We start from the raw sequence: 13,396 nt of genomic DNA on the forward strand, positions 1-13,396 counted from the left end.
AACAGCACAGCATGGGACCCCTGATGGAGCCTGCACTCGCTTCCTACGGCTGCACAACCAATTTCCACCATCAGATAGATGCCTCGCAACAAGTTTGTTCTGTCACAGCCTGGGGACTAGAATTCTGGGATCGGATGTCAGCAGCTCCCTGTGAAGGCTCTCAGAAGAATCCCTTGCCTCACCCTGGCTGGTTTGGTTCAGTGGATAGAGCATCGGCCTGTGGACTGAAGGGTCCCAGGTTCGATTCCGGTCAGGGGCACACGCCTGGGTTGTGGGCTCGATCCCCAGTAGGGGGCGTGCAGAAGGCAGCCAATCAATGACTGTCTCTCATCATTGATGTTTCTATCTCTCCCTCTCCCTTCCTCAGAAATCAATAAAAAAAAAATTAAAAAAAAAAAAAGAATCCCTTGCCTCGTCTTGGCAATCCTCTGCTTGTAGCTGCCTCGCTCCCATCTCTGCCTCCATCAGCATGGCGTCTCCTCATGTCCTTGTATCTCTCCTAAACATAATTTTTTTTTAATATATTTTATTGATTTTTTTAAAATATATTTTATTGCTTTTTTACAGAGAGGAAGGGAGAGAGAGAGTTAGAAACATCGATGAGAGAGAAACATCGATCAGCCGCCTCCTGCACACCCCCTACTGGGGATGTGCCCGCAACCCAGGTACATGCCCTTGACCGGAATCGAACCCGGGACACTTCAGTCCGCAGGCCGACGCTCTATCCACTGAGCCAAACCGGTTTCGGCTCCTAAACATAATTTTGATACAACTAGCAGTGGGATGATTGGGGACCCACAAGACCACCCCCCCACATCCAGAGATTTTCCAGATTTCATGGGACCCCATGTGTAGTTTTATGCAGGTGATGTGCCGAGGATACACAGTTGGTTTGTAAAGGAAAATTCAGGCAGAGTCTGGGGAAATCCATGTGTAGGTTAACATCGCTGGCCCGCCTTTGAGGTGGTCACACACAGCACAGAACCTGGCAAGCAGGCACCTTCTGCCCAGCATGTACCAAAGTCCACACTCCCAGAAGCAAAGCTGGGGCTCAGTGCAAATAACGTGTTTTTTTTACTTTTTTTTTTTTTTTTCCAGAGACTGGGCACAGTGAGGCATCAGCCTACAGACAACACTCAAAGCCTACTTCCCGGATGACAGCCAAGGGCCCACTTTACATTTTAGGACCTTGAACATGTGCAGCCTCAGGCTGCCGTCTTCACCCTTTTTGTGTAAGTTTCATACCTCGTCAAACATGAATACAATTAGCCACAGAACCTGTTCCATTAAGCTGCTTAAACGGCAGCTCTGGCTGAAACTGGTTTGGCTCAGTGGATAGAGCGTCGGCCTGCGGACTGAAAGGTCCTGGGTTCGATTCCGGTCAAGGGCATGTACCTGGGTTGTGGGCACATCCCCAGTAGGAGATGTGCAAGAGGCGGCTGATCGATGTTTCTCTCTCATCGATGTTTCTACCTCTCTATCTCTCTCCCTTCCTCTCTGTGAAAAATCAATAAAATATATTTTTTTAAAAATGTATGGCTTTTTATTGACTTCTTTTAGAGAGCGAGGGAAAGGGAGAGATAGAAATTGATGAGAAACATCTGCCCGCTGCCTCTTGGACGCCCCCTACTGGGGATGGAGCCTGAAACGCAGGCATGTGCCCTGACGGAGTCAAACTGGGAACCTCTCAGGTTCAAGGCTCAACTCTCAGCCGCGGAGCAACACCTGCCAGGTTTATTGATTTGAGAAAGTGAGACAGAAAGAGAGAGAGAGAGACCGATTTGTTGTTCCACTCACTTACACAATCATTGGTTGATTCTTTTTGTTTTTTTTCATCGGTTGATTCTTATTGTGCCCTGACTGGCATCAAACCCTCAACCTAGGCACTCTCCCTGACCTGAATCGAACCCGCAACCTTTTCCATGTGCGGAATGACGCTCCAACCAACCGACCCTCCCGGCCAAGGCGGTAGAAATATTTTTAGAGTCCGAGGCAGCAAGGCACCCCAAAGATAAAAAGGGGCCCTGGCTGGTGTGGCTCAGTGGATAAGGCGTCGGACTGCGGGCTGGAGGGTCCCGGGTTCGATTCCGGTCAACGCCACACGCCCGGGTTGCGGGCTCGATCCCCAGTAGGGGGCGTGCAGGAGGCGGCCGATCCACGATTCTCTCTCATCATTGATGTTTTATCTCTTCCTTTCCGAAATTAATAAAAATATATATATATTTTTTTAAATATATTTTTTTAAATAGATAAAAAGGGGGCCCCCAAGGCCCGACTTAACACCAGCTCATCCAGTTCCTGCGTAGAGAGTGTTGTGAGGGGGGCGCAGGCGGGAGCCGCAGGAAGAGAGGTGCTGACCGCGGAGTCTGGGACGCCATCCCCGCCCCCCGCGTCTCCCCAGCGACACAGGCCCCGGTCGCCCCACCGCCTCGCGTCACCGCATCCCGGAGTCGCCTCGGGCCCCATTGGCCGGAAGTCGGTAGGCGGAGGCTCCCATTGGCCCGATGCCAGAAGCCTCCCATTGGTCGAAGCCTCAACAACCGGAGACCCCATTGGTTGCGCGCTGCCACGCGCCGCGCGGCCTTCTGGGAGTTGTAGTCTGGACGTCCCCGGAGCGGCCGCCATTGTCCCGCGGTGGGCGAGCAGTAGCGGACCCTGCGGCGGGGGAGGCTCGCGGGTTTGGGGTCTCCCCGCGCTCTCGTCCTCGACCTCTTGGCCGCGGATGGACCCTGAGGAGGGAGCGGCCGCACTAGCGATGGCGGTGGCGCCGGGGCCGCCGCCGGGACGGCCGCAGGTAACAGTAACAATAGCCGTAACGACGGCGGCCGCGGGTCCGGCCGGACGTCTCCCTCCGCGTCTGACCTTTCACCCCCGCGGCGCGCGGGGAAAGTGAGGCGAGGCGGGCGTGCGCGGCCGCTCCCCCGCCTCCCGGGCTCGGATGCGGCTGAGGGTCCTTCCCGGGACCCTGGCCTGCGGGCCGGGCAGCCCCTCGGGAGGCGAGGAGACGTCAGGCGGCCCCGCCCCCCGTGAGGGGCGGAGAGACACCCCGGGCCCCGCGAGTCCAGGCGGAGTGGCCGCTGCCTGTGTTAGTCTGGCTGAGCGTGACCTATGAACCGGGAGGTCAAGGTTCAAGTCCTGGTCGGGGCGCTGCGGGCTCTTTGCGGGGGGTGGGGGGCGGTGCAGGAGGCAGCTGATGCCTGATTCTCTCTCATTGATGCTTTCCTCCCTCCCTCTCCCTTCCTCTCTCTAAAATCAATTTTTTACTATATTTTATTTTATTTCTTTTGCAGAGAGGAAGGGAGAGGGATAGAGAGTCAGAAACATCGATGAGAGAGAAACATCGATCAGCTGCCTCCTGCACACCCCCCACTGGGGAGGTGCCCGCAACCAAGGCACATGCCCTGGACCGGAATCGAACCCGGGACCCTCCAGTCCGCAGGCTGACGCTCTATCCACTGAGCCAGACCGGCTAGAGCGAAAATAAATTTAAAAAAAAATAAAATGCCGCCCCAGCTGGTGTGGCTCAGTGGATAAGAGCGTCGGGCTGCGGACTGAGGGGTCCCGGGTTCGATTTTAGCCAAGGGCACCTGCCTGGGTTGTGAGCTCGATCCCCAGTGCAGGGCGTGCAGGAGGCGGCCGATCCATGATTCTCTCTCATCGTTGATGTTTCTATCGCTCTGTCCCTCTCCCTTCTTCTCTGAAATGAATAAATAAATTTTTAAAAAGAATAACTTTATTTAAAAAAATAATAATAATAAATAAAGTGCTGTTTCTCCCCATTGTAAGGAGACAAAAGTCAGAATTCCTGAAGCTGGCATCTTTGAACTTTTTTTTTTTTTTAAATGCTCACTGGAGGATATGTTTACTGATTTTTAGCAGAAAGGGGCGGGGCGGGGGGGCGGCGGATGAAGAGGGAGAGAGAGACATCGATTTGAGAGAGCAACATGGGTCAGCTGCCTCCTGCACCGGCCCCCAGTGGGGATTGAGCTTGAGCCCCGGGCATGTGCCCTGACTGGGAATTGACCTGTGACCTCCTGGTTCTATATATATATATACCTATATATATATATAGTATTTATCATTATTATTTATTTGTTTGCTTATTTTTATAATTTTTTTTTTTTTGTCTAAAGTTTTACATATGCCCCTTTTTCCCCAATTGACGCCCCCCACCCCCACCCCCAGCTATTCCCACCCGGGCAAGCCCCCACTGCCCCAGGGCCTGTGTCCGTTGGTTCTGCTAATGTGCATGCACACAAGCCCTTTGGTTCATCTCTAACCCTCCCCCTCCCCTTCCATTTGTCTCTGGGTCTATTCTTGTTCATCAGTTTATGTTGATCATTGTACCCCACACATGGGTGAGATCATGTGATATTTATCTTTCTCCGACTGGCTTATTTCGCTCAGCATAATGCTCTCCAGTTCCATCCATGCCGTTGCAAATGGTAAAAGTTCCTTCTTTCTTACAGCAGCGTACGTAGCGTTCCATCGTGTAGATGTACCACAGTTTTCTAATCCACTCATCTGCTGATGGGCACTTGGGCTGTTTCCAGATCCTAGCTATGGTGACTTGTGCTGCTGGGAACATAGGGGTGCATATCTCCTTTCTGATTGGCGTTTCTGGGACCTCCTGGTCCTTAGGTCTATGCTCAGCGGGGAGATAGAAACATGGTCAGCTGCCTCCTGCACGCCCCCCACTGGGGATCGAGCCCGAAACCCAGGCCTGTGCCCTGAGGGAGAAGCCAATGGGCAGCCCTTCTGTGCAGGGGAGGGCGCCGGACCTGGAGACGCTGTCCAGCCCGTTGGTGGGTTCTTGCACGTGCCCGGACCTGGCCTCACCCCTGCACCCTGACCCTGGGCCTATGGGGACGGCGCTCTCCCCTGCCAGGGCTCCATGTGCTTGGAGGTTTTCTCTTAGCTCCTCTGTTAGCTTTGTCATGCGGCCTTTACTGTTGAGTTGTGCGATTTCTCTGTATCTTCTGGGTACAGATCTTTATCAGGTTAGTGTGTGTTTTGCAGTTAGTACCTTCCGTTACGTGGGTGTCTGTTCGCTGGTCTCCTCTGGCGCACAGGTTCTTCCTGTTGAGGGCGTTCCGTTACTTCCTGCTTGTGCTTTTTGCTGCCGTCTCTAAGAGTCCTTTGCCAAGTCCAAGGGCATGAAGGTTATCCCTGTGTTTTCTTCGAAGAGTTCCGTCGCTTCAGCTCCTACGTTTGTGTGAGGCAGGGGACCGACGTTACGCTTGTGCACGCGGCTCCCTGCTTGTCCTGGAGGACGTGTCTCACAGCCACGCAGGCCCCGCCACAGCCCCGAGGAGGCAGGAAACGAGGAGGCCGTGTGGGTCCCTGCTCCGTGCTGCTTGTTGTTGTTGTTGTTGTCAGTTCTCACCCGAGGACATTTTCCTGTTGATCTTTAGAGTGGAAGGGAGGGGGAGAGACAGGAAGAGGCACACACATCCATTGGTTGCCTCTGGCACGCACCCTGCCCAGGCCCGGGCATCGAGCCCTAACCGAGGTCCGTGCCCTTGACTGGAACGGAACCTGAGGCCCTTCAGTCCACAGGCCGATGCTCTATCCACTGAGCCACACTGGCCAGGGCTGTGGGACACGTTTTAAGTACATTGTATCAGTGTCTAAAAATTAAGAGTTTTCCCTTGAAAACATGACCTAATTTTCAGCTTCTCACCCGAGACGGGCAGTTCTGACCGCTTGAGGCCGCGTTCCCCCGCAGTCAGTGAGTCCAGCTGCCCCTGTACACGGGGCCCATCCCCTGTCCCCTCCAGTGTCGGCCTCGGGTTAAACGCTCACACTGGCCACACCAGCCCTGGGAGCCTGCTCGGTCCCTGAGGGCAGGGGTGTTTCTGACTTCACTGTAGCCCTCTTGTCAGAGCGGCCAGGCCTGCTTTGAGTCTGAGGGTTCGTGTTAACTGTAGATGCATAACAAACCCTCCCAGGCCCAGGGCCTGACAGCAGCCGTTCTGTGGCCCACAGATCTGAGAGGCAGGAGTGCAGACCACCTCTGTCCGCACCCTCACCTGTCTGACCAGTTGTAGGTCTGCGGGGGTGGTTCTGATCTCGCTGGCGGCTCTCACATGTCCTCGCTTTGCCATCCACAGAGACATATAGATGCCCTGTAGGTGCCAGCGAGACCCGGCTCACATCCCCAGACGTGCACGCTCTCCTCCTCCCCACTCCTCCTCTTCCTGCGAACGCGGAGGGGACACCCAGCTGATTGAGCCTGTGTGTGATGTTTCAGGAGCCGGTGACCTTCCGGGACGTGGCCGTGGACTTCTCCCCGGAGGAGTGGGGGCGGCTGGGCCCGGCGCAGAGGACCCTGTACCGGGACGTGATGCTGGAGACCTTCGGGCACCTGCTCTCTGTGGGTGAGGCCGCTGCCTGAGCTGAGAGCAGATTCCTGCACTAATTCTTCATGGGGCCTGGGGCTGGGGACCAGGACCTTGGGTTCTTCCCTGAGGGACATGTGGACGGGGAGGTGTCCGCCCTTCTCTGTCCCGTGGCAGAGCCTCCTCCTGTGTGAGACTCCCCGCCTGGCGGTCAGGGGTCCAGGGCTGGGGGCGGGCAGCTGCTTCGTGTCCCGAGCAGAACCCACATTCCGTGTCTCTCTCTGTTTCCAGGGCCTGAGCTTCCCAAACCGGAAGTCATCTCCCAGCTGGAGCAAGGCGCTGAGCTGTGGGTGGTGGAGCAGGGACTCGCCCAGGGCTGCTGTCCAGGTGGGGATCCCTATGGGGCGCTGCTGGGAATGGGTGGTGAGCCGGGTCCTCCAGACCAGTGCTCACAGCGAAAGGTGACGGGGAAGGTCCAGAAAGGGGAAAGGGCAGGCGAGGCCAAGTCCAGAGGAAGACTGGCTCCGGGTCGCTGTCCCCATGGGCTCCGGGTCGCTGTCCCCGTGGGCTCCGGGTCGCTGTCCCCGTGGGCTCCGGGTCGCTGTCCCCGTGGGCCCCGGGTCGCTGTCCCCGTGGGCCCCGGGTCGCTGTCCCCGTGGGCCCCGGGTCGCTGTCCCCGTGGGCCCCGGGTCGCTGTCCCCGTGGGCCCCGGGTCGCTGTCCCCATGGGCTCCAGGTCGCTGTCTCCATAGCTCCAGGTCGCTGTCCCCATGGGCTCCGGGTCACTGCTCCCCTGGTGCTGAGTCTGGTGGTGGTTGCAGCAGCCAGAGAAAATGGGTCCACCTTCACCTCAGTGCACTAAGCAGGGAGCCCTCCTGGGCCTGGAGGCCTCGGCACTGCAGCCCCCCAGGGTGTCCTGAGGTGGGCACCCCTGCTTGCTTGTGGCCTGTGACTCGGGTTTTATAAAACTGAGCTGCTCGCCTGCCCTGAGCCCCCAGGCTGCTGCTCCAGGCTTCGTTCAGCGTCTGCTCCCAGCTCCTGACGGCAGGCTCTCTCTCTGTTGGGGTGACTGCTTGATCCCCAGCATCTGAGGTCAGATAGCAAGTGTTTTAGGCTTTGCAGGCTGCGTGTAGTCTGTTTTCTATCACCACGAACATAACAGCTTAAAACAACACACATTGGGCAGGGAGAGCGGGTGGGCTAGAAGGGGTTAATGGTGGGAAAAGGGGCATTTGTAATACTTTCAACAATAAAGGTAAGTTTTAAAAAAACAGTCACACACACTGATTGTCTCAGTTCTGTCAGACCCGGCTGGTTTCCTGCTCCGGGTCACATGGCCGTAGTCACGTCAGCCAGGCCGGGGTGGGCTCACTGGGAGGCTGCACCGGGTTGCTGGCCGAGCTCAGCTCTGTGCGTCCTGGGACTGCGGGTCCCGGCTCTTTGCAGACCATCGTCCAAGGGCTGTTCTCAGCTCAGAGAGGCTCCTGCACTCCTGACAGATGCCCCTGCACAGGCGCCCCCGTCCTCCTCCCTCGTCCCGTAAACGTTGAGGGGGTGGCTTAAAGAGAGTAGAAGGGAAGGAGGGCAAGAGAGAGAGAGAAATTGATGTGGGAGAGAGGCCCACTGATAGGGTGCTTCCACATGTTCCCTAAATATGTTTTTATTGATTTTAGAGAGAGGAAGGCGGAGAGAGAAACATTGATTGGTTGCCTCCCTCATGCACCCTGACCAGGAACCAGACCCACAGCCCAGGCATGCGCCCTGACCGGGAATCCAACCGGTGGCCCTTCGGTGCACGGGACGTGCTCAGCCAACAGCCACGCCCGCCGGGGCCCATCTCCCTGCTGTGAGGGTCCAGGGCAGCTGATGGCGACCTCCCTGCCGCCTGCAGACCCTCCAGGCAGTGCCCCCGTGGCTGCGCCTGGACCGCAGGCCGGAGGTTAGAATCCTGCCTGTCTGTGGTGCATATTCTTTTTTTTTTTTTTTTCTACAGACAGACCCTTTTCAAACACAAAAACCTGATCACTTATGTGATATAAAGTCTAATCACTGGGTTGTCCATTTAAACTAAATATACCGGTACCCGTATTGTATGTCAGCTGTGAGTGAAAAAGTAAAAACTATTTAAAGTTTAGAAACAAACAAACATAAAAGCCACCCATCGCTGGGCACCTCGCTTTCCGCCCGTGCTCTGGGCGACTGCCCCGCCCGGGGCGGGGCCTGGACATGGGGTCGGAGGATGGGTGAGAGGGCAGCGGTGGGTGTAGCCAGGCACTGGCGTTGGCATCAGAGCAGACCTCGGGGGACCGGGGGCGGGGGGCAGGCCGACTCCCCTGTTCCTTCCCGGCCTCATCAGCTCTGCTTTCTTCCAGGCTGGGACCCGGGACCTGAAGGGCCCGCACCCCCCGCGGGGCAGGTCCTTCCTGAGGAAGCGCCGTCCGGCGTCACGGACAGGCCAGGCCTCCCGGGGGAAGGCTGGGGCGAGGAGGACCAGGGCGGCTCCTGGCCCGCGGAGTTCCGCCTCGAGGCAGCACCCGCTCCGGGGAGGAGCCCCGAGAGCCTCGGCCCCGGGGAGAGCCGTGCCCCGAGCGCAGACCTGGGCCCGTTCCCCGCGGCCCCCGGGAGCGCCGCCTCCGGCCCCTCCGACTCGCCGGCCGCAGACTCGGGGGCCCATCCCCGCGCCCCCGGCCAGCAGCCCGGCCCCTCGGAGCCGCCCTGGGACGGCGGGGCCCTGGCGGAGCTCGCGGCCGGCCCCCCCGAGAAGCCCTACAAGTGCGCGGACTGCGGCAAGGCCTTCAACCACAACGCGCACCTGACGGTGCACAAGCGCATCCACACCGGGGAGCGGCCGTACCTGTGCAAGGAGTGCGGCAAGGCCTTCAGCCAGAACTCCTCGCTGGTGCAGCACGCGCGCATCCACACGGGCGACAAGCCCTACAAGTGCGCCGAGTGCGGCAAGTCCTTCTGCCACAGCACGCACCTGACCGTGCACCGCCGCATCCACACGGGCGAGAAGCCCTACGCCTGCCAGGACTGCGGCCGCGCCTTCAACCAGAACTCCTCGCTGGGCCGGCACCGGCGCACGCACACCGGCGAGAAGCCCTACGCCTGCAGCGTGTGCGGGAAGGCCTTCTCGCGGACCACCTGCCTCTTCCTGCACCTGCGGACGCACACGGAGGAGCGGCCCTACGAGTGCAGCCACTGCGGCAAGCGCTTCCGGCACAGCTCCTCGCTGGCGCAGCACCAGCGCAAGCACGCGGGCGAGAAGCCCTACGAGTGCCGCCAGCGGCTCCTCTTCCAGCAGGCGGCGCTCGCGGCGCACCCGTGGGCGGGCGCCCTGGGCTGCGACCCGGCCCTGGCGCCGGGGGAGAGCGCCCCGCGCAGCGACCGGCCCTTCCGCTGCGGCCAGTGCGGGAAGTGCTTCATCCAGAGCTCGCACCTCATCCGGCACCAGGTGACGCACACGCGGGATGGGCCTCGCGGGCGGCGGCGGCGGCGGCCGGAGCCGCCCCTGGGCCGCAGCTCGGTGCCTCACCTGCGCCCAGGCGAGGCCCCCGGGGACGGGCCCCGGGCAGGGCCGCCTGCCAGCAAGGCGCTCGCGCTGTTTGACATCCAGGGGATCGTGCAGGACAGGAAGCCCGTGCACGTGATTGCGGTGGAGGAGCCGCCCGTGGGCGCGTCCGTGGTGTTTGACATCAAGGAGGCCCCCTAGGCGGACGGACACCGCAGAGACCGACCCGGCGCAGGGGCGCGTGGGGCTGACGCGGGGAGGAAGGTCTGGGCGCCTCCGCTCTCCGCAGATGCAGGAGCTTGGGGGGCCTCCGCTCTATGGAGCCCGGCGCACCCTTTAAACTCTTTCTGTTGCCTCTGGGACCCTGAGACGGGTTCACAGGTCACGTCAGGAAGCCCACATGGACCCCGTTCTGTGCAGGATGATTAAAGCAAAAGTAACTGTAATGGAGTAACGTGTCCCATGCCGGGGACCTGGCAGGGCCTGTGGGCGTCGTCTAGTAACTGGGTCTGAGGTTGGCCAGGAAGCATTGAGAGGGGCATTCCTGTCCGGGACCGGATTTTTTTTTTTTTTTAATCCTCACCAGAAGAATAAAAAAATTTTCCTATGGATTATTTTTTTAGAGAGTGGAAGGGACAGGTGCAGAGAGGAGAGAGAGACAGAGAGAAACATTGTTGTGTCAGAGACACATCGATTGGTTGCTCCCACTCATGCCCCAAAGGGAGCCACAGATTGAATCTGCAAACAAGGTACGTGCCCTTGGCCAGAAACCTAACCCTGGACCCTTCAGTCCACGGGCCGTGCTCTAACCACTGAGAACCTGCCAGGGCGGGAGGTGGATCTTCAGAGAGTTGACTCGCTCTTGGAAGAGTTTTGAGCAAAACAAAATGCCGTTGCATTTCTGGGAAGTTGTCAGCGTGCGGGATTAGTGTGTGCACCCGTGAAGGCGGCCGAGGGTCTCCGTTCACACTTACACACGGATTGTTTCATACGCACACGCGGCGCCCCCAGGGCCAGTCTGCACTTCACGGGCTTTAGAGCAGCTTGCCCCCACCCCCATCAGCCACATCAGCCACCCTCATGCCCAAAGCAGGTGGCATGGAAGCCCTGAGATGCCACTGCTCCTGGGAAAGCCATTGCCTGGGAAAGCCGGCGCTGCTCTGAGCCGCAGGCTGGTTCTCCATTGGTGACAGCTGGCTGTCAGGACTGCAGGAGGCAGGGCCACTGCGTCTTGTGGGCTCGGGCGGGGATGCTGCTCACCATCCCATAATGTCCACGCTGCCAAGGGAGAGGCACCGCGCCCAGCGCCAGCCACCATTTCCCAAACTGTATATTGGTTGGTTGGGGTTGTGCTAACAATGTTTTACATTTGTTTGTTTTTTTATTGATTTCAGAGAAGAAGGGAGAGGGAGAGACAGAAACATCAATGATGAGAGAGAATTCTTGATGGGCTGCCTCCTGCATGCCCCCCACTGGGGATCAAGCCTGCAACCGGAGCACGTGCCCTTGACAGGAGTGGAACCTGGGACTCTGTCCACTGAGCCACACCAGCGAGGGCTCTTCTTCCATCTGTATTCGTTCTGGGGGGGAATTTTGTCGCCATCTCCAGCCTGCCCATCAGCTGCTCCTCGCTTTGCCTGGTGAAATGCCCTCTGATCTGGCCTCATGCCTCCAGGTGTGCTGGGGCTCCTCGTGAATTGTGTGACGTCACCTTGTATGGGGTCTCTGCTGGAGGCCGCAGATGTCGGTGCCAGGTGAGGCCAGACTTCTGAGAACATGGTTTATTTCTCTGTGACGCGGGGCATGCTCACGGGACCTTCATGTTCACAGTTGCAAACCCCGCCTCGATCATCTTACTGCTCTCCAGTTTTAAACCTGAGCAAAGCCAAGCTGGCCAACTTGGTCCACGCTGTTGTTGACATACAGAGCACTGTGATAGCCCTGGCTGGTTTAGTCAGCGGTTAGAGCCTTGGCCCGCAGACTGAAGGGTCACGGGTTCGATTCCGGGTCAAGGGCACGTACCTCAGTTGCAGGCTCCCCAGCCCCAGTAGGGGCACGTGCAGGAGGCAACCGAACGATGTATCTCTCATGTCAACCTTCTCTCTCCTCCCACCCACTGTCTCTAGAAAGTCATGGGAAGTCATCCTCGGGTGAGGATTGCTGATCGGGCACATGCCCATGTTGCACACTTGATCCCCAGTGTGGGGCGTGCAGGAGGCAGCCGATCCATGATTCTCTCTCATCGTTGATGTTTCTATCTCTCGCTCCCTTTGCCTCTCTGAAATCAATAAAAACATATATTTTTAAAGTGGTGACAGCAGAAGGTTGTATCTTGGGTGGTATGGACCTTGTGACCTAGAAGCCCACACCTGAAACCTATATGATCGTGTTGACCAGTGTCACCCCAATAAATGTAATAAAAACAAAAACCCAGGGTTTGAATCTCCCGCTTTCTAACCTAGAGTGGAGCCAAGTGGACCCCATAGACGCGGCACCTGCCCTGCTGCACGTCAGTCATTTCCTCCGAGATACAGACGCGGCCTCCTTGTTTGCTGTTCCCCCGGCACGGGCATCGCAGGGAAGTTAGCTGCATCCATTCCCATCCGAAGTAGGAAGGAAGCAGCACTGGCCCTGGGAGGGGAGGCACTGCAGCCGGCGGGAGGCAGGTGAGGCCGGCGGAGCCCAGAGTCCCGGAAAGACGGGCGTCTGGCGGCTCAGCGCTGAGGTTCTGCCTGCAGGGCCCCCACGGAGCCCAGGCTTGTGTCCCTGCGCAGCCCCCGTGTCCGCCCTCGGCCGCCCCGCCCTCTGGGTCCCTGCGGGCGGGAGCCTTCCCTTCGCACAGGAAGGCCTGGCCTCGGAAGGAAGGGGGGCACAGGACGCGGAGCCGCCCGCCTTTACACTGACGTCCGAGTGGCTTCAGCAGGTCGGGGCTCCTTGGAGGCCACCTCGGGGCCAGCGTCGCGCGCTCTGCAGCCTCTCCGCCTCCCCCAGCGTCTCGGGAGACTGTGGCCCCAGCCCTTGCATCCAGATCAAGAGAAGCGGGAAGGGCAGGCCCGCACAGGCCTCCAGCAGACGCCCACTGCGTCTCATGGGCCAGGACGGCCCCCCTTTCAGGATAGGGGGCTCGGAAAGCTGGTCTTCAGCTTTTCCAGGCTGCATGGTGCAGACCTGCACCCCGAGACACGGGCGTGGGGAGTAGAGTGGGTGACAGGCAGCTGGCGTCCTCTGCGCCTTCCTCCTCCAGCCTCACAGGCCCCGTCCCCGGGTCAGACACCCCTGCCTCTGGCCCATCCCCTCATCCCCTGGGTCGTCCAGCCTGCGGCTGGGCCCTCCTACATCCTGGGGTCCTGCCCCTCTGATCCCTTCCACCTCCTTGTCCTCCCCTCCCCTCTTAAATGTTGGGGGTCCCAGGACAGTGCCCCAGGGCCCGTCTTGTGCGCTTCGCCCTCCCCACGTATCCTCTCCTCACCCACAGCTTTGCTGCTCTGTCCCCCCTTTGGGCCTCTGGTGCCGAGTTCTACCTTCCGGCCAGAACAGCAGCAGAG

General features: G+C 58.9%; 1 protein-coding gene across 1 annotated transcript; it reads left to right on the forward strand.

Annotated features, from left to right (window-relative positions):
* Nucleotides 1–6,476: 6,476 nt before the first annotated feature.
* On the forward strand, nucleotides 6,477–10,288 carry LOC308530753 (zinc finger protein 8-like; the record flags this gene model as incomplete). Its single annotated transcript, XM_081107433.1, has 3 exons — nucleotides 6,477–6,531; nucleotides 6,633–6,728; nucleotides 8,713–10,288. The coding sequence occupies 3 exons, from the start codon at nucleotides 6,477–6,479 to the stop codon at nucleotides 10,050–10,052; spliced, it is 1,491 nt and encodes a 496-aa protein (XP_080963559.1). The 3' UTR covers nucleotides 10,053–10,288.
* Between the last annotated feature and the right edge of the window lie 3,108 nt (nucleotides 10,289–13,396).

Source organism: Myotis nattereri (assembly GCF_964212035.1).
Source record: "Myotis nattereri genome assembly, chromosome: 15".
NCBI classification, from domain to species: Eukaryota; Metazoa; Chordata; class Mammalia; order Chiroptera; family Vespertilionidae; genus Myotis; species Myotis nattereri.